This window comes from Pipistrellus kuhlii, unplaced genomic scaffold (genome assembly GCF_014108245.1).
Source record: "Pipistrellus kuhlii isolate mPipKuh1 unplaced genomic scaffold, mPipKuh1.p scaffold_m20_p_10, whole genome shotgun sequence".
Lineage (NCBI taxonomy): Eukaryota > Metazoa > Chordata > Mammalia > Chiroptera > Vespertilionidae > Pipistrellus > Pipistrellus kuhlii.
The window spans coordinates 38288570-38314317 of NW_023425405.1; the positions used below are offsets into that span (position 1 = coordinate 38288570).

The 25748-nt window shown below is 37.5% G+C and overlaps 1 protein-coding gene across 5 annotated transcripts in view; it reads right to left on the reverse strand.

The window, feature by feature from the left end:
* Positions 1–20040, reverse strand: part of VPS50 (VPS50 subunit of EARP/GARPII complex) — a 118889-nt gene extending 98849 nt beyond the window's left edge. The window contains exons 1-2 of one of the 5 annotated variants that reach the window (XR_004986533.2): positions 19853–20038; positions 12059–12127 (exon numbers count right to left, since the gene is read on the reverse strand). Coding sequence is in view for 2 of the 5 variants with exons in the window: in XM_036429418.2 (XP_036285311.1) it covers positions 12059–12127; positions 19853–19885 (102 nt within the window). In the remaining 3 variants the exon portion in view is untranslated. Of the gene's footprint in view, positions 1–12058; positions 12128–19852 lie in introns of all 5 variants that reach the window. The other 4 variants (XR_004986532.2, XR_004986535.2, XM_036429418.2 and 1 more) reach the window with 4 other exon arrangements.
* Positions 20041–25748: the final 5708 nt, after the last annotated feature.

A 25748-nucleotide genomic window follows, 5' to 3' on the forward strand; every position in this document is an offset into this window, starting at 1 on the left:
AGTAAATATTATATCACATATGGTAACTAAAAAACACATGTTATCATCAATAGTTGTAGAAAGGTTCTGGAAAACTTAAAATTTCAAAAATAATTTGTCAATAACTACAGACCATCAAATATGCCACAGCTTGCCTGCAATGATAATCAATTACACCTAATAAAGGAAAAGTACATCAATATCACCCCAGAATTAAAGCTGGAGTAAAACTATAATTAAAGTTACAAACTAAATTGTAAAGGAATAAAAACAAAAGTTCTTTTGGAAAAATAAAATAAAATCTCTTTCTCATACAATCAGAAAGAAATAATCTACCTACTTTCGAAGCTCTATACTGTTCCCACTCAAGTCATATATTTCAATTTAACTTGTGTGTTTTTTTAATTCCCACAATGTAAAAATCCTCAACACTAGGTCATGCACAAAGACAGCTTTCCTCTCAGACAGCTGATAAAGTAATAGGATGAAGATGAATAAGCAATAATGATGCAGGGCAGACACAAGGAAAGCAATAGGAGGGAGATGGAGAACAATAACGATACAAAGCAGAACTGAAAGGAGATAGAGAGGAAACAAAGGGCATCAGGGGATAGTGAGCTCATAGCTGATGTAAGGCTGGCATTTAGAGAATATGAGAATAGGTAACATTTCACATGTGAGAAATCCTAGGGATAAGGTTATAAATATAAAGCAAAGCATATGTAAAATCAGTGCAGTAAGAAAGCAAACAACAAGTGAAGCAACAGCAGGTGGCTTCCACAGGGTAGAAAAATGTCCTGAGGAGAATGTGCATGTACACCAAGAGGCAATAAAATGTAACAATTAGGACTTTTAAAAAATAAAATATATTTTAATATATACTAGAACCATATTTTTCCCTTAATACAAATAAAATATATTCAACACATATATCACTGTGCCAAGTGCTATATAAAAAAAAAAAAAAGGCACAAATATTCAGTATTTTCTTAGCACAATAAACTAAGCAGGATAATTTTAGGAAAGTGGTAGAAACAAAGAAGTTATTCGATATTTTAGAGTCTGTCTTTTCTAGCAGTTACAATACACTATAAGGTTGAATATAATATTACCTAGCCTATTTTTCTATTTATATCATCTTTGAGATAAAGCTACATGAACATACATATAAAAAATACACATAATTAATATAACTATGAAAAATAAAAAATAAACAATCAGAAATTTAAGTCAACATTTTAGTCCAGCCATTATTCCTCTCAACATAACAACAAAAGGTTTTATAAGAACTGAGGATTCAAATCTACAGAACAAGTGGAGCCCTCAAGTGTAAGGTGTTATAAAACATTTCCAGTGTATTTGTGGTTTCTAAGGAAGTAGGCTATAACTTTACAAAGCAATTTCTCACTTAAGAATTCACCTCTTTAAGGGACCATATCCATTAGGAGGGAAAAAGAAAAAGATTGCAAATTTTGCATTTAACCACTACTTTCAAATTATACAAATACCACATTAATTAGAAATACAAACCCAAGTTCAGGACTTTCAATTCTATTCACTTTCAATGTGTAAAAAGTTATAAACAACTTAATGGTTCTCCTTACCTTATTAAATAAAATAGTCTCTTTTATTTTGAAAAACAAGTTAGCCTAATTTTTAAGCCCAAAGAACAGCTTGGAAGCTTATAATCCTCAGCAGTAGGTTTTTATTCAAACTAAAAGATGAATACGAAATCTTCATTTCACAGATCAGGTTTCAAAACCCCACAGAAAAATTATAAAGTAAAATATGAAGTGCAAACCAACTTCAGTGTCTGCACTTAGCTTGTTAGACCACAGTTAGACCACAGACCTGAATGGCTGAATGCACTCTGCAGGAGAGTGTGGGGGAGAAAAGGGAGAACTTTTACACTGAAATAGTATGAATTTGGGTTTCCCAAGATACATATTATCAAAGGCTATTTTTTAACTGTTTGCATTGTTCATCAGTCAACATAAGATAGTTATTCAGTTATAATAAATTCTAAAAATGGAAATCATAGTCTCATCAGTGTTAAGATCACATTAGAGCTCTAATTGAGAGCAAAAGAATAGTTTAGCTACCACAATCTAAAAAAAGAACAAATGCATAAATTTTCAATATTCAATCAGCATTATAAAAACCATAACTCACTGAACAAAAATGGGTTTTCTGTTTCCAAATGAAATAGGATTCAAGATCACAGATACCCTAAAACCATACATATATCATATAAATTTGTAATGAATTGCCAGATGTCTGATTATGTGGGGAAATGGCATATTTTCTTAAAGCCCCACTAGAACGACAATAATAATCCATCAAAGCATCGGTTCATCAGTTTGTATTTGTGTGTTTTAAATAAAACATAGCTTTTAAAGTCTAGCCCGTTTTTCTTCAGTCTTTCAGTGCCCTCTAGTGGAATACTGGTGAGGTTACAATTTGAAAGGAGGCTTCAGCAAAATGACTTAGTTTTTTATAAAAGATTATAAAAATAAGCAGCATACATATATATAACAATCATAAGTGATAAAAATAATATATTTTAACCACTTTCTATGCAATAATGGCATTCTAAAATCTACACACATTGGTTTTTAGAGATACTTGTTTAAAATATCTTTAAAAGACATTGATATATAGATCATGAAATAAAATTGATTTTATTCATAGAATTGTACTGTGTGATTAAAATTACAGAAAATTAGAAAGCAAAACTTTCATATTTTATACTCTGCCAAATATTTTTATTTACTCCTCTTATTCAATAATTATATTTTAACAAGTATTTCCTAAATGTATTTATATGAAAAGAAAAACATTAAACACAATAGACTTAAAAATAGCAATTTTTTAAAATGATAAATTTTCTCAGCTTCTGTGAACAACAGCAAGCTATATGCCACGTCTATCTATCTAGAGTTAATGCTGAAGAAAAGAGACATTATAAAGTGAGAGAAAAATCCACTGTACAACTCTCAATTCTGTTTTTCCTTCAGATTTCAAACGTCTTTTCAGAGCCCCTCTAAAAGCAGAACTACTATCTGTCCAGCTGCATGCCTCAATGGCTGAGTGCTGACCTGCCAACCAGGAGGCCCTGGTTTAATTCCCCTTCAGGGCACATGCCCGGGCTGCAGACTAGATCCCCATAAGAGGTGTGTGAGAGGCAGCCAATCGACGGCTGATTCTCTCTCATCGTTTTTGTTTCTATGTCTTCCTCCCTCTCCTTCCTTTCCTCTCCAAAATCAATAAAAATATTTTTTCTGAAAAAAAAAAAAGAATTGCTCTCTATTCTGAGAAAAGACATCACAGTAGCTTTAATCCATGTCCAAAAACCTCACATTCCACATCCAATAAAGTCTGCACACCTAAATTCTGCTTTTTAAATGTCTCTCAAATTCAATGCTTCTTTTTCTAAACCTGATGTTCTCACCTGCTTTTTAATCAGTACCCTAGTGTCCAGGATTTCCACTAAGAAATTCACATACACACTAATTATTCTTCTAAAATAAATTAATTGCCAACTCTAGAAGATCCTGCATTTTCTACCTACTCAAATCCTCTCCTGCCTGTGCTCCCACTGTGCATACTCTAGTACAGACCTTAACTGTTCTTCCACTATTCTGCAATTACCTGTTTTTACTTGTTTCTCCCACAGACTGAAGTAGGAACAGTCTTATACCTCTTTGCATCTTCAAAACTTAGGGACTGCGGCTCAATAAACGATTACCAAATGCACTGTGTGAACGATCTTTTATGATTTTCTATAAAAGACGGGTTAAAATACTAAAGTTTCTAAGAGCAAGAGGAGCCTAATCTCATTCGTGGTTTAAAACAACATAGCTAAAGATTGTTAGCCATGAGTGCCCAAGAAAAACTCGAAATGATTTTACAGAGGCATGGTTCAAGTCCCTGGGTACCACCTGCAGAAGATACCAGTTTTAAATAATACGTAATCCTAAATTAAAAACTGCTAGCACTAAAAGCTAAAAAAAAATCCCCTAGTCATAAACGTCAATACTAATCTTGTCTATTACAGATACCAATATATTCATCTTCCAAAAAACTGCTTAGTGCATTCTTTTGAATATGTATTTTTATTTATCTCTCATACAAATATTACAATATAAAAAGTAGAAATATCAGAGCTAAAAAGCCCTTGGAAATCATCTAGCCTAATCACATCTTTTCACAGATGAGGAAACTGAGTCAGAAAGCAATTAAAATGACTTTCCTTTAATAAGTTGAATGTTTAACTCACTATTTGAATCTAGTAAAGTACTGAAAACAAAGCTCTGTAATTATAATTAGTGTGTGATTTTAGGATTCTTTTTATAGATACTAAGAAGGCAAATCCATTTATCTTACTTCACAGAAGTATTTTAAATGCTAAGAAACACATTCTGCCCAAACTCCTAGAATGCTATAAAATAGAAATACTACAGAGTAGGCAGGTATTAAATAAATAGTGTGGGATGGATTAGGCATACAAACAAAAACACTTTATTTTATTTAGAAAAATATATTTCAAGTTTTAACTGCAACAGATATTTATTTTGTCCCCTTGCCTTATATGAAAATGAATGAAATGAAAAAAAAGTCAGACTTAGCTAATAGTAAACATAGCTTGAGTTCTATTTGTATTTATAAGTTAGTGAAATCAAAGCCTTAAACAAACCTTATCTTTAAAGAATAATATCAAAAAGAAGTATTTTAGTAAAAATGCATAAAATAATGTTAATATTAGTACTCTTTTTCACATTGATGCTATGTAACCATTACGGAAGTACTATGGAAAGTATCTAAAATTTAGATGTAGATTTAAAAAGTTCTAAATAGTGACATTTTATTTTTTAATCAGTATTTAACAAATAATACTCTCAAGTTCAAATATAGTCATAATAAATTCTATAACTGCTAACCATGTAGCTATTATAATTATTATATATTCTAATAAATTTGTTCATAATTCTTATAACCATAATCCAAAAAGTATAAGTTTCTTTAAATGATTGACAAATTTAGTCAGTAAATACTATAACAATTAATTTCTTATACCCTTACCATTACATGAAAATCCCATTAATTTGAAATAACTTCCTTTTTTAAGAATACTTCACATTAATCCATTCCCATTATTAATTCTTTGGTCAATGGTTCCTAAACTTAGCTCCACATCTGAATCACCAAGGATCCTTAAACAGTACTGACCCCCAGCCCCACCCAGACTGTGAACTAACTGGACTGGGCACCTGACTCCACCTCAGACACTGTGAATTACCTGGAAAGGGGAATGGCCTGGGTGCTGCTAATTCTAATGTGCAGCAATTTGGACACCACTGACCTTGGCTCTGAACTATTTAAGCTACAATTTTTGAAGTCTGTCATAAAGTTTCCTTTCCTAAAGCAACTTCTGTAAGCAATCCTAATTTTTTTTGTAACTTTTCTATATTATTCTCTCCATCAAGTTCCAAATTTCCAGTATACGTATTATTTGACTCACATCTCCTCTTAAAATAGGATAGTGTCATTTTGTCTATAAAATGCAGACACTGTACCCCATGATTTCTAAGGTTTCTTCCCACTTAGAATTTATATAGTTCTCAAAAAAAAAAAAAAAAATACCCAATCAATCGTACTTTCTGGATTACCAAGCACACCTAATGCCCTTCTTCAGTGTTCCTTCTAGCTTCCTTTTTCCAGTGAGTTCAACCATAGGAAATTTGCCAATTAGACCATTTTTAACCTAAACAGCCATTTCATATGATCCATCCTAATATCTTCCTTCTACTTATCCTTTATACTACTAGAAACTTTAATGTAATACAACCCAAGCTAAACTATTTTTTTTTTTTTTCGGGAAAACCCCACTGAAATAAAAATTTCTTGTTACAACTTAGAAAGAGATTATGACAAGAAAAGGAAATAGAAATGGATCCACTCCTAATGACCAAGAATGCCTTTTTTATGTCCTACCTATACTTGAGTGAGATTGAGCCATTAAATTAAGTTAATGTTTAAAAGTTTCTCTAGTCCTGGCCATATAGCACAATAGAGCATCATTCCCATATGCCAAGGTTGCAGGTTTGATCCCTGATCAGGGTACATACATGAATGCATAAATAAGTGAAATAACAAATCGATCTCTCTCTCTCTCTCAAAGTAATCAATACATTTTTTAAAATTAAAAGTTTCTCTATATAAGTATTTATACATTGACTACTTAAATAGCATAAACTGTTTTTCTTGTTACTTCTTGCACTAGAACTGTGGTCGGCAAACTGGGGCTCACAAACCACATCCGGCTCTTTGGCCCCTTGAGTGTGTCTCTTCCACAAAATACCATGGCCTGGGAGAGTCTATTTTGAAGAAGTGGCGATAGAAGAAGTTTAAGTTTAAAAAATTTGGCTCTCAAAAGAAATTCCAATCGTTGTACTGTTGATATTTGGCTCTGTTGACTAATGAGTTTGCCGACCACTGCACTAGAATATCAGGGAAACTCAAGCTAAGATAATGTTCTATTTTCTTATTGAAGTATTATTGACAGTACATTATATTCCTTTCAGATATACAGCATAATAATGTCATATCTGTGAAATGATCATCACAATGAGTCTAGTTAACATCCATCACCATACATAGTTATAGAATTTTTTTCTTGCTGTACTAAAGGTACCATGCTATACATTACCTCCCCTTATTTATTTTATAGCTGGAAGTTTGTACCTTTTGACGCCCTTCACCTGTATCCCATTTCGCCCACTTTCTGTTCTCCACCTCTGTCAACTACTAATCCGTCTCTGTATATATGAGCTTGTGTGTGTGTGTGTGTGTGTGTGTGTTTTGTTGTTCTTGTTATATTACACATAAAAGTGAAATCATATAGTATTTGTCTTTCTCTGTATGACTTATTTCACTTAGCACAATGCCCTTGAAACCTAGCCATGTTGTCCCAAACGGCAAGATTTAATTCTTTTTTATGGCTGAATAATGTTCCATTGTGTATATTTTTAATCCATTTATCCAACAATGGATACTTATTGTAGATTGTTTCCACACTTTGGCTATTGTAAAAATACTACAGTGAATGTGGGAATGTAGCGTTTTCATTTCCTTCAGATAAATACCTAGAAGTAGAATTGCTGGATCATATGGTAGTCCTCTTTTTAATTTTTTGAGGAACCACCATAATGTTTTTTTTTAACAGTGGCTGCATCAAGTTACATTCCAAACAACAGTGCACAAAGTTTCCTGTTCTCCACATCCTCACCAACACTTGTTATTCCTTATGTTTTTGTTAACAGCCATTATAACAGGTATAAAGTATTATTAAATTTTAAAAATACCTACCTAAGCTTCACTACTGAGTAGCTCGCATTTTAATACAATACCATATTGTAAGCATTTTCTGTGCAATATGGTTTACTGTTTAAAACACAAGCTCAAAAATATTGTATAATACCATTTTTTTTAAATAAAAAAAGAGGGTTCCTCCTACCCTGACTACTTCATGCAAAATAACCCCAGCTTCATGAAATTTATCTCATCACCCAATTTTCTTGATAGAATTTGTCATAATTTGCAATCTCCGTGTTTACTGTCTGTTTTCCCTCTACTTGAACCTAAGGAAGCTCTCTGACAAAAGAAGACTTTTGTTTTCTGGCAAAGATTGTTTGCCATGGCCAGTCTCTAAGGAATAGAGCATATAGTAAATGCTCAACTAACTTACTGAATTTGCACAGGGAAAACACCAGAAAGAGATGTTAACCTAGACTGTTAACATTGGTGACTTTGTTTTGGGTATTTTTTCTGATTACCATGTTCTCTGTTCACACTACATATTAATTTTTTATTAAATAAAAATGTTATTTTAGCCGGGACCGGTTTGGCTCAATGGATAGAGCGTCGGCTTGGGGACTGAAAGGTCCCGGGTTCGATTCCGGTCAAGGGCATGTACCTTGGTTGCGGGCATATCCCCGGTAGGGGGTGTGCAAGAGGCAGCTGATCGATGACTCTCTCTCATCGATGTTTCTAACTCTCTATCTCTCCCTTCCTCTCTGTACAAAATCAATAAAATATATTTTTTAAAAAAAAAAAGAAAAAAAAAATGTTATTTTAAAATAGTCATTTCAAATTAATATTTTATATTTTGTTGCAGTGCTTTTAATAATTTAAAACTTTAAAGATCTATTTTAAGCCAATAAAGTTCAGATCATCAATAACCAGAACATTAATTTTAAAGCAATTATATAAAAATAAATTTTGTAACATGTATATCATCACTAATCATCAGGGAAATGCAAATCAAAACCACAAACAAACAGCACGTCACACTTGTTAGAATGGCCATTATAAAACAGACAAGAGGTAAATGTTGGCAGGGTGTGAAGAAAAGGGAACCCTGTACGCTGTTGGTGGGGTTACAAACTGGTGCACCCACCATGGAAAACAGGATAGAGGTTCCTCAAAAAATTGGAAATGCTATCCCATACTACCCAGCAATGCCATTTCTGGGTATATAATAATAAATAAATAAATACATACATACATACATACAGGGTCTTGAAGAGATACCTGCAGTCCCGTTTTCACTGCAGCATTAATAGCCAAGATAGGGAAATAACCTAAGTTTAAGTCAATGGATGAATGGATTAAAATATGTTACACACACAGAGAGAGAAATAATAAAATTCAGCCATGAGAAAGAAAAAAATCCTGCCATTTGCCATATGGATGGAGAATGCATTATGCTAAGTGAAATAAATCAGAGAAAAACAAATACAGTATCATATCACTTGTGTGTGGAATCTAAAAAAGCAAAACTCATAGAAACAGAGTCCAGAATAGTGGGTGCCAGGAACTTCGGGGTGGAGAAAATGAGATGTTGGTCAAATAGAGACCTCCAGTTATAAGATAAATATTCAGGGAATTCATTAAAATTTAAAATAAGTAAATATATATATATGACTGCTTATAAGGTAACATCTAAGTTATGAAAAATACTTAACACTCAAAAACATGCCTTTTTGGGATACTGATTATTTTAAGCTTGTTATTTATGACAGGGCCAGCAGAGGAGGGCAGTTAGGGGAGACCAGGTCAGCAGGGGAGGGCAGTTGTGGGGGGGGGGGGGGGAACAGGCCTACATGGGAGAGCAGTTGGGGGTGACCAGGTCCACAGGGGAGGGAAGTTGGGGGGGAACCAGGCCTGCAGGGGAGGGCAGTTGGGAGGGAGTGGGGGGACCAGGCCTGCAGTGGAGAACAGCTGCAGGGGACCCAGGTCTGCAGAGGAGGGCAGGTGGGGAAGATCAGGCCTGCAGGGAGGGGGGAGAGGGACAGTTGGGAGAGACCCAGGCCTGCATGGGAGAGCAGTAGTGAACAATCAGGTCAGCAGGGAGTGCAGATGGGATGACCGGCCTGCAGGGGAGGATAGTTAGGGGCAACCAGACTGGCAGCGGAGGGTAGTTAGGGGTGACCAGGCCAGCAGGGGAGGGCAGTTAGGGGCAATCAGGCCAACCGGGAGCAGTTAGGCATCGAACAGGCTGGCAGTGGAATGATTAGGGGGTGATCAGGCTGGCGGGCAGAAGCAGTTAGGGGCAATCAGACAGAGGCATGTGAGTGGTTGGGAGCCAGCAGTCCTGAATTATGAGAGGGACATCCCTCAAGGGTTCCCAGATTAGAGAGGGTACAGTCTGGGCTAAGGGACAACCCCCCACCACCACCCCCATGCATGAATTTCGTGTACCGAGCCTCTAGTACACATGTGTCAAACACAAGGCCCGCGGGCCAAATCCGTCCCGCCAGGCCTTGCAATGTGGCCCGCACCGCGCTGTCATCACTGCACTCCGCTGCGTTTCCATCACAATGACAGTTTATGACTGTTCAGTAAACCATTCGGCCCGCGATTTAGGCTGGATTTTAGATTTTGGCCCCTTCTCTGATTGAGTTCAACACCCCTACTCTAGTACTTAATAAATGTTATTGTTTTCTCCTGTTAATCTGTATCATGTCAATTTGACTAGACCAGCCAGAAGAACTGAGAAAGAAAAAGGGAAAAATTTCCCCTAGCCCAGTGGTCAGCAAACTCAGCAGTCAATAGAGCCAAATATCAACAGTACAACGATTGAAATTTCTTTTGAGAGCCAAATTTTTTAAACTTAAACTTCTTCTAATGCCACTTCTTCAAAATAGACTCGCCCAGGCCATGGTATTTTGTGGAAGAGCCACACTCAAGGAGCCAAAGAGCCACATGTGGTTCTCAAGCCGCAGTTTGCCAACCATGGCCCTAGCCCATACTACGCTATGTAGGAAATTTCTGAACATGAGTCCTCTTAACCTTTAATTTCAGAACTGACTGCCAACTGCACCTATATCAAACTCAGTCTGCAAATGGAGTTCTGTCACTCAACAGCGCTGCGTTCTCCAAACTACCCAGAGGGGACGGTGGCAGTCGGCTCTTGCGATGTTTCAGGAAACCACAGGCACAAGAAGCATGTAAGGCTTTCTTAGTGTAAGGCTAAACTTAAGCTTAGAGCATTCATACTGATTTTACTATTAACTTTTACAATTTAACTAACTTAGCACTTAGTATGTGTCAATGAGACCAATTCCCCGGCTTTACAGTTTTGACCGGGTGATCCATTTGTCTCTCTGCCCAGCGCCAGTCATCTGAAAAGCACACCCCACTGGTCACTGAGGGGGCTGAGGGTGGGAACTCGGGAAGAAGGCCATGTAGTAAGAGCATCATAAACTCACTTCCTATTACTACTGGGAAAATATCATGGCTCATGTTTTAAAGACAACAGAAAGTTCTTAGGCAATATAGTTATGTGCTTTTAAAAAAAAAAAAAGAGGCTGTTATCAATTTTGCATTACTTATGAAATACAATACATAAGGCAATCTAATTCAAAGCATGTTCATAATGCATGATAATCTTAATTTCTTAGGTAAAAGAACTAAAGAGAATTATTTGTCTATTGGGATTTACGGTTATCTCTTAGTTCCCAATGTTAGCACATTATAAAAAACTATTCAAAATGCCTCTTTAAGGTTTTTGTCTGAGCCATTTAATGGAAAAAAAGGTTGGCGAGGATGTTATTATATTTGGAGAGTATGTTTGGGTCTGACATAAAATAAAGATGAGGCAGTAAATGCAAAATTCACTTTGGGAGGTAAGGCACCTCAAAGAGATGGGGGATTATCCTCCTAAGCAGCTGACACCGAGGTGTGACAAGAGGCCTTCTGACTGCCAAAGCCAGCCACAGAAACAAACAGCAGCTTCAAATCCGTAGGATCCACAAATTGAAAATCACAAGAGCGTACATTCAGAAGAACAAGCTTTAATCTTCGATGGTGCCTCTGCTCAAGGAGGCAGCGCCAAGTGGCAAGGGCCCGAAGCGAACCGCAGGGACTTATTTACTTAACAATGGTTAATAAATCTCCTGAGGGGAAGCCAGTGAGCTTTCAAAAACACCTACAGAATTTATAAATTGAGCAGCTCACATGAGTATCAGGGGACTAAATTCTAAGAGATCTACACTTTGGCTTAAGTTATGCTTTAGCTCCTTATTCAAAACTCTCTCCTCCATAACAAAAACATAATTAACTATGATTTTTGGCTCAGAGTGTTACAACACATTTTATTTTATTTTATTTCTCCAAGATACAGCTGATAAATCAATAAGACATACGTGTGTGTGTAAACATTTATTTACCAAACATTTGCTTCTACAAACATACACATATGTATGTGTATACACACACACACACACACACACACACACACAACTGCTTTCAGGCTAAGAATTTAATATAATATTATAGTAAACTCTAAATTTATCAACTTCACATTTGCTGCTTAACTATAATGAATTATACTTCATCCCAATGAGTAGCAGAAGCAAAACGAGCCCCAAGCCCCCTGCACTATGAAATGTACCTAGCTTATTAGAACAATCCTCTGACTGTGGGAAGGGAAAGCATCTGTGAATCGATTATTATCAGAGAACATAATATTCTCTTAAGGAAGCGGAAGGTCAGGCTCACACATGTAGATCATTACCTTCCCGGGGACGCGGAGGCTCTCGATGGCGCCGAGATCACTGAGGCTCTCCGGAGGGCTTTTCAGACCCTTAAAAAATAAGATGAGAAGAATCGGAATTGTGCAGCAGAATATGATATGACAGATTATACCTATTAAATAGAAGTCGCCGCCTTAAAGATAGAAGCTTTCTTGCTTTGAAACATATAGCACTATTATTAAAACAAGTAAAGATGTACTTTGGGTAGTTTGAAACAATAGTATCAGGTGGCACCTCAAAACTAGTGGTTGAAGTATAATTTAACCATGATTTTAAAATAACAACAACTAAAAACACTCGAGTGAACAAAAGAATTCTCTAAAAGCAATTATTCATTAATTATTGCCAAATTCACCCGGTAAAATGGTAAAAAAAAAAAAAAAAAATCCACAAATTGAATATGTCAACCAAATGAGCAAATAAAAGATTTTAAATAATACTGCTTAATTAATAAGTAACCCCTTGAATTTACCCATTTCTCACCAATGCACCCAATTTATACTGCATAATTCAGACTTAAATTGCATGTCTCACTGCTTTCTACCATTTTTTACCTCTTTGGTTCCTGGTACTTTCTTTTCTATTCTTTTCTTTTCTTTCTTTTTTTTTTTTTAATATATTTTTTTTATTGATGTTTTACAGAGAGGAAGGGAGAGGGATAGAGAGTCAGAAACATCGATGAGAGAGAAACATTGATCAGCTGCCTCTTGCACACCTCCTACTGGGGATGTGCCCGCAACCAAGGTACATGCCCTTGGCTGGAATCGAACCTGGGACCCTTGAGTCCACAGGCCAACACTCTATCCACTGAGCCAAACCAGTGGTCAGCCCTGGTACTTTCTATATTCCCAGCAACTGAGGCATTTGGAAAGTCTCATTTGTGCCAGGAAAAATGATCAAGATGGAAAGACATTAGCAATTTAAATTTTCTTTTAAAATCTTTTTTTTTTAAATAGGCTATTCAAAGGAGAAACTTAAAGTCCTGAAAGTTAGTCTGAAAGCAAATTATGCTGGTACATGAATTTGAGGAGACATTTATACTACAGCCTAGTTTTTGTCCTTTAGGTGCCTTATATTGGCCCTTTGATGTCCTTAGTGATAAAAATATAGGGTACATTTAGGTTGACTATTTGAGACTTAGAGCAGAACATGCTAATTTTTAAATGTTAGAGGTGTGTTTTGTACTGCACTATTGTAAAATACTACCAGTCATGTACAGTTTTTATGACAAGGTGGTCTGCCTCACCCCCAAGTCTTCCACTACCCCCAGAATACTCCACCTAGCCTTCTCTCTCTTTTGTCTTTCGCTTTCATTCTCTCTCCTCTCTCCTCTCTCTCTGTCTCTCTCTCTGTCTCTCTCTCTCTCTCTCTCTCTCTCTCTCTCTCTCTCTCTCTCTCTCTCTCTCTCACTCTCACACACACACATACACACACACACCACTTTCTGATGAAACTAAAGAAACCAATACCCCCTTTCAGAATTAACTCCTCTATGCATCTTCCTAAATCCTTTTAAAGAACACACTATTTCTGGGTATTATCTGTAGATCACTTTCATCAACATCATCCAGGGAATTAAAAAATAAAAATAAAAAAAAAAGATTACTGAGCCCTACCACAGATCTAATGAATAGCTATTTCTGATTTAGGACCAGACACTGCCTTTTAACAAGCATCACAGGTGATTCATATAATCACTAATATTTTAGAAACCCCACTAGACATTTCTCAATACAACACTTCTGCCAAAGTAGTGAATATTAAATACATCTATTTCTCAGACTGGAGTCCCAAGAGAAGGGAGACACCAAGTGTTATTTGCCTCGATAGCCCTGTGGCTAGCCAAGTTCCCGGAACAGAGTAAACACCTGGGTAAATTATTCAGCAAAAGTCCTTGGTCAGACTCCACTCACCAGCTAATTAGAACATTGCTTCCATGGGAACGTGCAGTTGACTTTAAAATGAAGTTTCCAGGGAAGTTTGCTGGACTAGAAGCATACTACAGTCTTAGAATGAAAGAGGAAATAAAAAATAGGTAACTGCTTTTATGTGTTTGCCCTCCACATCCCCTTTCCCACCAACAGTGATCATGAGAGCAGGCTCCACCCTGACAACCCTTAGGGCTGAGGAGCAGGCGCTCCGGGCCCCAGGCACTGTACCAGGAGCTCCTCACTCCCAAGCTCCAAAGGCCCTTCCTCTACCTCCATAACTCCCTTCCTAAGCCTGCTTCTTGTAGGAATTACTTCTTCTACCTCCGAGATTTACCAAATAAATGTTCTCTTACCATAAAAAAAGTATTAGAGAAAGCAAGGTTGGGCTATATGTGTGTGCGCGCGTGTTTGTGTGTATACACACACATACATATATATGTATATGTATATATAACACACATGAACATATTAGCCTACATACTATGTATGGAAATAAAACTAATTTGAGTCAAAATCACAACCACCCTTAAAATATCTTTTTTTTTTTAAAATATAATTGTTATGCCTTTTAAACTAACATTTTGAAAAGAATAGATTTGTTTAATCAATCTAGCAGAAATCCTTGTGGGAATATGTCACATTTTCTCTTTGCCCAGAGCTTCTCAGTAAAGAAACCAGTGCCTAAAATATAGACAAGTGACTTATTCCAAATGAGTCAGCACACACAATAATTTGCCACCAAGACATGGCAACTTTCCATCAAATGTACAAAATAAAAATGATAAAAGCTGTGAACCCTGTGTACATATTGCAATGCAGGGGAGTGCAGTGATTCAGGGAATGGGCCCTGTGGCCTTGAATAAATTATATAACCTACCTATTTTTTATTCTAATGTTGGGGACAGTAACTCACACGCTGTTAAAAGTAGTAAAGGAGATAATAGATGTGAAAGGCCAAAGATAGTGTCTGGTACATGGCAAGCATTCTGTAAGTTGTTAACCATTATTCTAAATATTGTTCTCATCAAATAGAAATACTTTCATCTTATCAAAACAGAAAAAAAAATTATGCAAATATCTCAAAGCACAACATCTCACTCTCACTGTACTTTAGGATTATAGGTCGTGCTATTAACAAACATAAAGTCATCATTTTTATTTTATCTTCAACTCTCTGAAGCAGGAAGTGATGATTATAACTACAGTACTCTGCCTTTATTAAATTAACATTTTCACTATAGTCATTAACTATTACTTCATTTTCTTTCATATTTGGTTTTTGTTTTGATAAGTTCATACAGAATGCAGCATAGATAATACCTGCCTCTGTTTTCCACCACTTTGTAAGTGCTCTTGTCCAGTTACCGATGACCTCCATGCTTGCTCAGTCCAAAAGCTGATTCTCATTTCCACTTTATGTGGCTCATCTGCAACATTTATAACCCAGGTGACCACTCCCTCCTTTTTAAATGCTTCACTTGGCCTCCAGGACCCTCTCTTTATCCAATATTCATCCAACAAATATTTACCGAGCATCAGTTATGGACAAGTGCTCATTGGGATGCAGCAGACTTCTTACCTCACTGGCTGCTCCCTGGCAATCTGACATTCTAACACTAACTTCTCAAAAGCTCCACCTGTGGACTCTTGTTTTATATCTACACTCACTCCGGGTGATTTGGGCCAGTTTATACACCCTCTATAAGCTCACAATGCCCAAGCTTTTATCAATTCCCTGAACTTCTCCTCAGAAATTCAGACTGACTCAGCCAACTGAGGTAGGTGTTACCTATGCTGCATTTTATTTCTCCACTGAAATACCTAAGAGGCTTTCAAATGAATGAGTCAAAAGTCTCCCTTCCCTCAGTCTTCTCCTTCATCAGCCTCACCTATCTCATTAAATGGCAATTCCATTGTTCTCATTGCTGGGACCAAACCATTTGATGGTTCTCTTTCTCTCAAGGCCAACTCCAATCTGTTAAGAAATCCTGTCAACTCTACCTTTACAGCATATCCACGATCCAACCTTTTCTCAATGCTGCCATCTCTAGCACCCTAGTTAAGGCTCACACCTTCTCTCAGTTGGATTACTGAGGTAGTATATTTATTGGTCTACCTGTTTTTTGCTCTTTCGCCCGTTTCAATCTATATCCATATCTTAGACCACCACATGAAGCCAGAATCAGAATAAAGTGAGTCGCAATATTTTTGCTAGTGAAGGGTCTTGCCTTCAATTTTTAAAAATAACACATCGTCTGTGCCATAAAGCCAAGTGTAATAAAATGAGGTATGCCTGTATTCTTAAAACATAGACCAAAAAGATCTCTCTAAAGTATATGTAAAATTGCACTACTCCTGTGCTTGCTATTTCAATCAAAATAGAAGTTATGAGTGAGGAGAATAGAAGAAGACAGGTCAGGATGAGGTTCTATGGAACTGGATTCCTGCTCACAGTTCTCTGATGTCATTTCCTGCTACTTTTCTCTTCCTTCCCTTAACTCCACCCACACCAGCCTCTAGCTGTTCCTGCCTCAGGGCCTCTGCACTCCTTCCTCCTGGAGCTCCTTCCCAGATAGGGTTTACTTCCTCACCTCCTTCAGGTTTGGGCTCAAAAGGGCCTTCCTGGGGAGGTCTTCCAGAACACCCTATCTAAAGTCACGGCCAGCCACGCCCAGGACTCCGGGTCCTCTCTCTCCAGAGCAGCTATCGCCATGTCAGCCTTGGTCGGTTTTGCTCACTGCTGCATCCCCCAAACTCAGAACGGTGCCTGGCATGCAACACTCCATAACCATTTGTGGAGTGGACTGGAAGAACAGAGGCCAGCTTAATGGAGAAAGCCGAACAGCAGGTCTTGTCTAAATAAAGAGATTTTTAAAAAGCTGGCTTTCCCACTCTGTTCCACACCAAGATCCTGGGAGAGCTGAAATGCCAAAAAGCCAACCTTTCATAGGTTTTAATTTCACATCTCTTCCCCTTAACAATATGTGACTATCATGTTCTGTGGCTTCACACACAAAAAAAGACAGCTTTATGTATATTCATTTGTAATATTAATCTATTTAATCCAATAATGAACAGTACTAAGTAAAATCCCCAGTGTAACTCTAGGTAGCATCCTACTTTTTTAATACCTCATAGGTTCATGAACTGTGTATTAACAATGATTAAATATGTGGAAGCTAAGCTTTAAACATACATAATTAGGATGACTTTAAAATTCTAATTTTACCTCACTTTTTATATAGGATTTTTGTAGCTTTTCATATGTGTTCTCTAGGTGTTTTTTGTTTTTTGTTAATTTTGTTTATTTGTTTTCATGCTAGGGACAGATTATATCTGGTCATATCTAATAAGAAACTACATTTCAGAGTCACAAACTTATTATTATTGATACCTGGACTTTCATATTTTCTCTCTCCCTTATTACAAAATATAGGTAAAACACAGTTGCTGTACAACAACAATGTTGACTACACTTAACTGTATAGCAAGCAACATGAGAGAGCAGTGAACTTAGCTGATGCACAAAAATCCAAATTGAACGCTCCAAGGCAGTTTATATATTAGTAATATAATGTATTAAAGTGTGTATTGCCCTGGCCAGTTTGGTTCAATGGATGGAGCATTGGCACTTAGACTGAAGGGTCAAGGTTTGATTCTGGTCACGGGCATATACCTTAGTTGGAGGCTCCATCCCCACATTAATGTTTCTCTCTCTCTGTCTCTCTCTCCTTTCCACTCTCTTTAAAAATCAATGGAAAAGCTGAAACCAGTTTGGCTCAGTGGATAGAGCATCAGCCTGCAGACTGAAGGGTCCCAGGTTCGATTCCGGTTAAGGGCATGTACCTTGGTTGCAGGCACATCCCCAGTAGGGGATGTGCAAGAGGCAGCTGATCGATAATTCTCTCTCATCGATATTTCTAACTCTCTATCTCTCTCCCTTCCTCTCTGTAAAAAATCAATAAAATATATTTTTTTTAAATCTCCTCAGGTGAGGATTAACAACAAAAAAGGAAAGAAATTGTGTGTTGTTTTAAAAATTTTCCAAAGTCATCTGAAATCATCTATTGTCTGAATCACTACAGCCTGCTTCCAGTTTTCCTGCTTCCCTACTAAGAGTGCAGTGCAGCCACTTCACCAAGCACTTCCTTTATAAGGACCAGGAAGTTGAATAATTCCTTTATTTACCTCTATGTTTATCATATCCTGTAAACATCACCACCAAGCTAACCCCATGAGGTACACATTATAATTCCTATTTTAAAGTTGTGGAAACAGGTGATTAAAAAAGTTGGGTGACTTGCTCATGGTCACACAGCTGCTACAGAATGGAGCAGGACCTGCACTCATTCTCAAGTAAGAAATGGTATGAAGCCTAACACCAGTATCTCAACAAATTGAAGGATTGACCAATGTTATTACCTGCTTACTTAAATCTTTTGTTCATCATAGAACTTCTTTATTCTATGCTCATGACATTAACAATATTATTTGACAGGAGTAATCATGTAGGACTCATGTCTTGTTTGCCAGAAATCTACACATTGTAACCTGTTCCGATGTCTTTCAAATTCTAAATTCTCAAATAATAGCCGAAACTGGTTTGGCTCAGTGAATAGAGCATTGGTCTGTGGACTGAAAGGTCCCAGGTTCGATTCTGGTCAAGGGCATGTACATTGGTTGCAGGCACATCCCCAGTAGGAGGTGTGCATGAGGCAGCTGGTCGATGTTTCTCTCTCATCGATGTTTCTAGCTCTCTATCCCTCTTCCTTCCTCTCTGTAAAAAATCAATAAAATATATTTTAAAAAATAAATAAATACAATCTGGGCATTATTTAAAAAAATAAAATAAAATAAATTTTCAAATAATAATTTAATCTGAACTTTGTATTCTTTTTTATTCAACAACAACAAAAAACTCAGAAAAGAGCCTTTCCATAAATGTCTTCTACATTCTCCAAAGTTCTCAAAACCACATTGATTGAAATCTCTACTCTGAACTGTCCTTCTCTCAAATAAAAATAATAAAGAATGGCTAGTTCTAGTGAAATATTAGTGTTGAAATAAATAAAGCTAGCTAAAACCAAGCCATGATCAATAAGAAAGGGAAATGTTTCCCACTACTGGCTTGAAGGAAGCTGAGGCATTATTAGAAAGTCCTCAACTTTTATGAGATGGGATAAGAAATAACCAGTTTTTATTCATGAATTATCATTGTGGGGGGGGGGGACTATTATTTTGCCAGGGCAATGATAAAAAGTAGCACTTCACAAAGAATTTTCACATACCGTAGCTTACTGATGACCCTTCTAACAGAACTGTGAGAGGGAATTAAACAAACCAAAAACATCATTCTCATTTTCAGAAACTTAAGCTGCAAGATTTGGGGACTTGCCAAAAGTCCTAAAGCTACCAATTCTGGGCATCAGTTGGCCCGCCGTTTTCGCCCTTTCCAGGTCAGCTCTATTGCACAGACCTCACCCCCCTAACCGAGCCACCTGCTCCAGGACCACAGCCAGCTTGGCCAGGGGCACCAGGAGGACAGCTGGGGCTGTCAGTGGGGAAGATGGCATTGTGAGGCAGAGGGAGACAAAGGTACCACCGATTCCTTCATTGACTCCTTTTTAAAAAATGATTCTGGGGTTGCCGCTATACGATCAAGCAGGACTCTCCTCTGGGGGCTCAGGTGAGTTTTCCAGGGTGTGCACCGGCTTCCGGTAGCCCAGACACCTGCCACCACCCATACCTCAGGTCTCCACAAGCCGCGGCCCAGAGACAGAGCATCTCAGCCCCTCTCTCCCATCGGAGATGGAGGAGGCCTTTGCTTCAGCCTCCGCCACTTACCTGCCGGGTCATCAGAGATTTAATTTTCTGCATGTCGAGGTCGGGAGAGAGGTACCTGCGGCAGAGAACTAACAAATCACTCCACACCAAAGGGCGGCTAGCCCTGGCAGAGGGAAGCCATAGTGGGTGGTCACGTGAAGCCGCCGAGCTTTCCTTTCGCTGGGCATGCTGGGAGTTGTAGTCTTCCGCCCGCCGGGCGCCCTCTAAGGGACCACGTGTCCCAGGAAGCAAAACAGCCGGCGCTTCCGATTAACCCAGCAACCCTTCCTCTGAGCGACTCGGGTGTGGATAGAGGTACTGGCTCTCGGTAGCTCTGCTGGGGCGTGGCGAGAACCTAACTCACAGGTGACCAGGCGGAACAGCCTTTGAGAAGCCTTCTGTAAACCAAGCTGACCGATGCCTCCGGGCGTGCCACCTGGCCCAGAGGGCAGGGCTGGGAGAGCTTGACACTGATCCCAAGCAGGAACGCCCTCCACAGGGGACCCGAGAACTTGGGACTCCCCAGGTGGCGCGGGGCTTGGAAGGGAAAGGCGTGGTCCCAGTTGTGCAGGTGGCTGGCCAAGGTTAGCACTGTCATTTCCTTAACCTTGAAAAAAAAAAAAAAAAAAAAAAAAGCCCTAAACTAAAAGATTCAAACCCCCACGCCTCCTTTTACTACCAGCATAGTCTGAAACAAGACAAGAAGGAAACTATAACAAGTCTAGATGTCACTTTAAAGTCCTCTGGTCAACTTTTAGCAGTTAAGTTGGGAAAAGTGATAGGGAAGTCTTAATTGAAGGAAAAACTTTACAAATATGAGAATGCCAGAAAGGGAGAAAGAAAAGAGAAAAAAAAAAGCGAACCTGCACTAACAATTACTAAAAACTAAGTTATTGAAAGCTTTGTACATGTTAAGAACGCTGCTAGTAGCTTTGCGTGTATCTGATTTGTCCACACATGCATCCGATGGGGTTGGTAACTGTTATCCCCGTTTTAAAGAGGAGTTCAATGAGTCATGGAGAAATTAAGTAACTTGCCTATCATTACTGCAGATGTGAAACTGAAGGTCTGGTTATCCAGATGTTTTAGGTAAAGGTTTTGTGGATGGGATTGTAGAGTGAGTTCTAAAGCATGTGTGGCCAAAAAAGGGGCCACATACTAAACCTTACAAGCTCGGGGGAGGCCTGAAAAATAACCATATAGGATGGTCTGAACATAAAAATAGCTAATTAAAAATAGATGATGGCCCTTAGTCTCATCCTAGGCCTGTGGCTTCCTTGACGAAGGTCATTCTTACCTTAAGTAAGGCTGTCTGTCATCTTTCTGCATCTAAGATAACAACTTTGGAATGTCAGAGTAACCCCCTTTTCCAGACCCCTCAGGCCACACCCACCACACCAGAGCATCAGACCACAAAACCCATCATCTCTTTGCACTTTAAACGCTTTTAACTATCCTGTATCCACCAATGTAAAAGAAATGTCTCTCCGTGTTACCATTAATCTATTCTCAGAGATTTCACTGATTTGCCTTCTCCCATCCCTGTAATCTGCCACCAATATAAGCTCACTTAGGAGATATCTCCTTCTTTTATTCTAATGTATGAAATAAGCTGTAAAATTGTCATCCTTGAGCATTTTCTCAATTCTTTGAGATTTTGCTTCCTGGCAGTTGTCATCAGTTTGGCTCAAATAAACTCCTAAAAAATTCTCTATAGGTTTAGATGTTTCTTACCTTGACTCATGGTACCGATGATGTTTTTTATTTCATTTATTTATATTTAGTCTTTCTTAGGGGGGAATCCAGACCCATGATTTCAAAACTATTTCTTAAGACAACTAAAAAAAGTTAAAGTGTGACGCACAAATGAAATGTTTTCGGTAAACTATAGTATGAAGTGGTAATCAGTTATGACAGAAATAATAAAAGTAGTTTGGAAATGACTGACGGGAACACTAATATAGTTAATTTCAACTCTCAAAATCTATTATTTGACCTCTCAGAGTCTTTTCTGAATAGTTTTTACTGATGAAGTAATTATTTGATTTAGGGTTTTGTAAGGATAAAAATGAGGCAAGTAAATGCAATTTATAAATTGTAAAGCACCTTACAAGTATGAGATATTAGAGTCATAATTCTGCCCAGTTCTCTGCTCCAACAGAATTACCCTGTGCTGAAAAATTCCGTTTGAAATGTTATGTTTACCTATATGCCCCTCTGACTTGGTTATCACTAACACATATAAAAAAAATTTCCAGTCACTTTAGGGCAGTGCTAGTTTTGTTGTTTTGTTTGTTTATTTTGTGTGTTGTTGTTGTTTTTTACCTGCTTGGATCTTAATTGCCAGACAGTTCTTTGTGTGTGAAACTCTTTAAGATTTAGAAGTTCCTGAAAGCATCAAAAGAAACAGAAATTGCTCATCATATTAGCTTATAAACTAAAACCCAATTCCATAAACATTTGTTGATTGTTGGGGCCAGGCAGGATACAAAGCATTTTAATAAGATACAGTCGTGTCCTCAAGGAGATTACTATTTTGTTGAAAAAGAATACATTAGGGGTGATACAAATCCAATAGTTTTCAAGCCTGAATGTTTATATTCATCTGAGAATATAAACAGTCTGTGCTGTTGTTCTTGTTATTGATTTCTTTTGGATTCTGTGTTTTAAAAAGTCAGTTATTCATATAGGCAGCCAGCTCTCATCTTTCAAATCCATTCTTTATGAGATGGGAAAATTTATCCACATAAGCTGTTGAGGGCACACATTTTATTAGAGATTGATCCAGGACTAGAATGCAGATCCAAACCCAGATCCAAATAAAATAAAAAAGTTTTTTTATTCAGTGTGGGGGTTTTTCTCCCCCATAAGCTAAATGTGGGGAAATGAGTATATTCTGTATCTATTTGATCTTGAAAAGGCAAAAAAGCTTTTAAGACCTTGTTTTACTCTAATACTGCACATTTCATTTCTTATAAATTAAAAAGAAGTGAACTTAGACTTCTGAAAGCTCAAACATTGTGACTGTAATATTGAAAAAAATGTAAAAGTAAATCAGTGCTGCTATCTAAATTATATTTTCTAATTCAACATACCCTAACACTATAGAAAATAATTACGTAAGCCATACATAATGCATTTTAACTGCAAAAACAAAACAAACAAACAAAAAACCTTTTACAGGCTGAGAGAGCATTTTTAAAAAGGTGAAAGCATGTTATGTAATTTCCACTTTTCAAATATATATATACACTTGCCTGAAGGCTGTTAGTGGTAAGCCAGAGCAGTGGTCGGCAAACTCATTAGTCAACAGAGCCAAATATCAACAGTACAATGATTAAAATTTCTTTTGAGAGCCGAAAACCAACTTCTGCGCATGGGTCACGAAGTTTCAATCACACTGTACATGCATGCCCATACGTGGTATTTTGTGGAAGAGCCACACACAAGGAGCCTAAGAGCCGCATGTGGCTCACATGGTTTGCTGACCACTGGGCCAGAGCATAGTAGTGGAAAGTATGGATGGCCTGCCAACAAGCCTCAAGGAAAGCTTGCTGGATGATACCCTGTTTCCCCAAAAATAAGACGGTGTCTTATTTTAATTTTTGCTCCCAAAGATGCGCTAGGTCTTATTTTCAGGGGATGTCTTATTTTTCCATGAAGAAGAATACGGTACATATTTATTGTTAAATGAAAATAAAGGAAATTTATTACCTGTATACGGTACGGTAGTACGGTAGTTGTCAACACAAACCAGACAAACTGTGAATCCTACAGTATCAAGAATTTACTCATTTATTCAATGACAATCATGTCATCATCTTCTGGAACATCATCATAACAATCCAATTCCTGAATTTCCTGGTGAATTTCTTGTGACTCCATTTCTTTCAGAATCAGTGGACCAAATCTCTCATGTTTAGCCTAGGGGGGGCCTTATTTTCGGGGGAATGCCTTATATTTCACTCAGAAGGAAACCTGTAAGTAGGTCTTATTTTCGGAGGATGTCTTATTTTCGGGGAAACACTGTATTCTTGAAAATATATTGAAACTTCAAAACTGAGAGCTGTTTGCATGATTTACTTGGTAAACAATGATACTAAGTGGAGAGGGAGGGTTCGTCTACATTAGTATTCAAGCACACTTACTTTGATATGCTTGTGTTTATATGTTCTTTCTTTGGGCTAATTTCTTTTCAAAGAGATGTCACCAAAAATGGAATAAGGAGAATAAAAAGGAAATCCATGTAGACTGAGCAAACATGCATAAGCAAACTGAATTAATTACGTAAAAACAGGCTTTATTCCTTTCTCTAGGATTTAATATGACCTTGAGAGTACATAATCTCTGAGAGAACAATTTGGAAAGTAAAAGAATGATGTTCTAGTTTGAATGCATGAAAAAGATGAAGTGTTCTGAACATCATCATAATAAACTCAGAAAAATAATGAAATTCACTCTGATGTTAATATGCAAGCACCAGGGGGGATCCAGTAGACAGATAACAATACATTTCAGTTTTACATTAATTATACCATTTGACAAACTGAACATTGTGTTGCTTATGTCCAACAGCCCTTATAGAGGCAAGATCACAGTCAGAGTGTGAGATAGTAATTTTATAAAGAAGTGCTCACCCCGTTTCTACAGATTGGAACATCAGGTTTAACAGCTAATTGGATCTGACTTGAGACAATAGCATTAGCAGTAAAATAGGATAAGGATAAATTTATGATGGTCCAAATGAGAGGAGCCTCTAGAAGCTTAAATTAAAGCTGAGTTCTTGATTTGATTAAGAAGATACATTTCTAATCGTCCTCTAAACATCAAAGCAGTGGAAAGAAGTGACCTCTTTATGATGTGTAACGACACTCCCTAAGCAAGCAGGAGTAGAAAACCGGAAGCTTGCTGACGATAGAACAGGGACCTGGAGAGGGACCCAGGAAGCATGACATTGCTGCGAAGTGATCAGTATACCTAGGCTTCTGGGAGGCAGCCTTGTAGACATAACTGTAGAGAAGTGAACACCAGCACAGGCATGGGTGAGGATGAGGGCCTCCTCCAGCAGCCAGCTCTTCCCTGTAAACTGTCCTAGGATCTAGGATCTAGGATCTAGTTGTAACATAGGACAGTGCTGCTTTTTCCCCAGTTCTTCCTCGTCCCCACTGTTCTACATTAACTGGTCATTTCACTACCTCTCCCTCCCAATTGTTCCCATTGCAAAATACTCATATGCTACTAGTAAATAAAGAATGTGTATGTTTGGAATGAATGTAACAGACTGCTTTATAAAGCAAGATCAGACTTAAAATTGATTAAGATCTTCCCACCAAACACCATCTGTCCCCTAACCCCCTTTTTCTCTCTCTCTTACACACACACACACACACACACACACACACACACACACTACCCCCAGTGGCTTCTTGCATTCATTGCTTGGAATGTAATCATCATGGATACTGATTGCTTTAGATTCATCAGTTTTTTCATTGTAAATGCGCATATAACTGAGATCAATAAATAGGCTCCTGAATAGAATGGAGGAGCAGAATCAATGGGTTACAAATGAAATGTGAGATTTTGGTGGTGGAACATTTCTTACAAAGCACTTTAACCCATTTTTAACAGTCATGTAGAAATTTACAACAGTTGCAGTTGTATGTTAACATTACCTGTAAGGCTTCCTGGGTAAACAACCTGAATTCAGATATTACTCCTGCTGCTAGAGGGCGCTCTGTCATAGTCACACCAGGTAGCATTTTATGAAGTTATGTCATACAGGTATTGTTATTTTTTAATATTTGCTATGATGTGGAATGATCACAACTATGATTAATTTTGGCATTTATTTGACAATTACTTATTTATTGGTAATACTTATAATTTACTTTCTATGTCAGGAAAATAACAGATA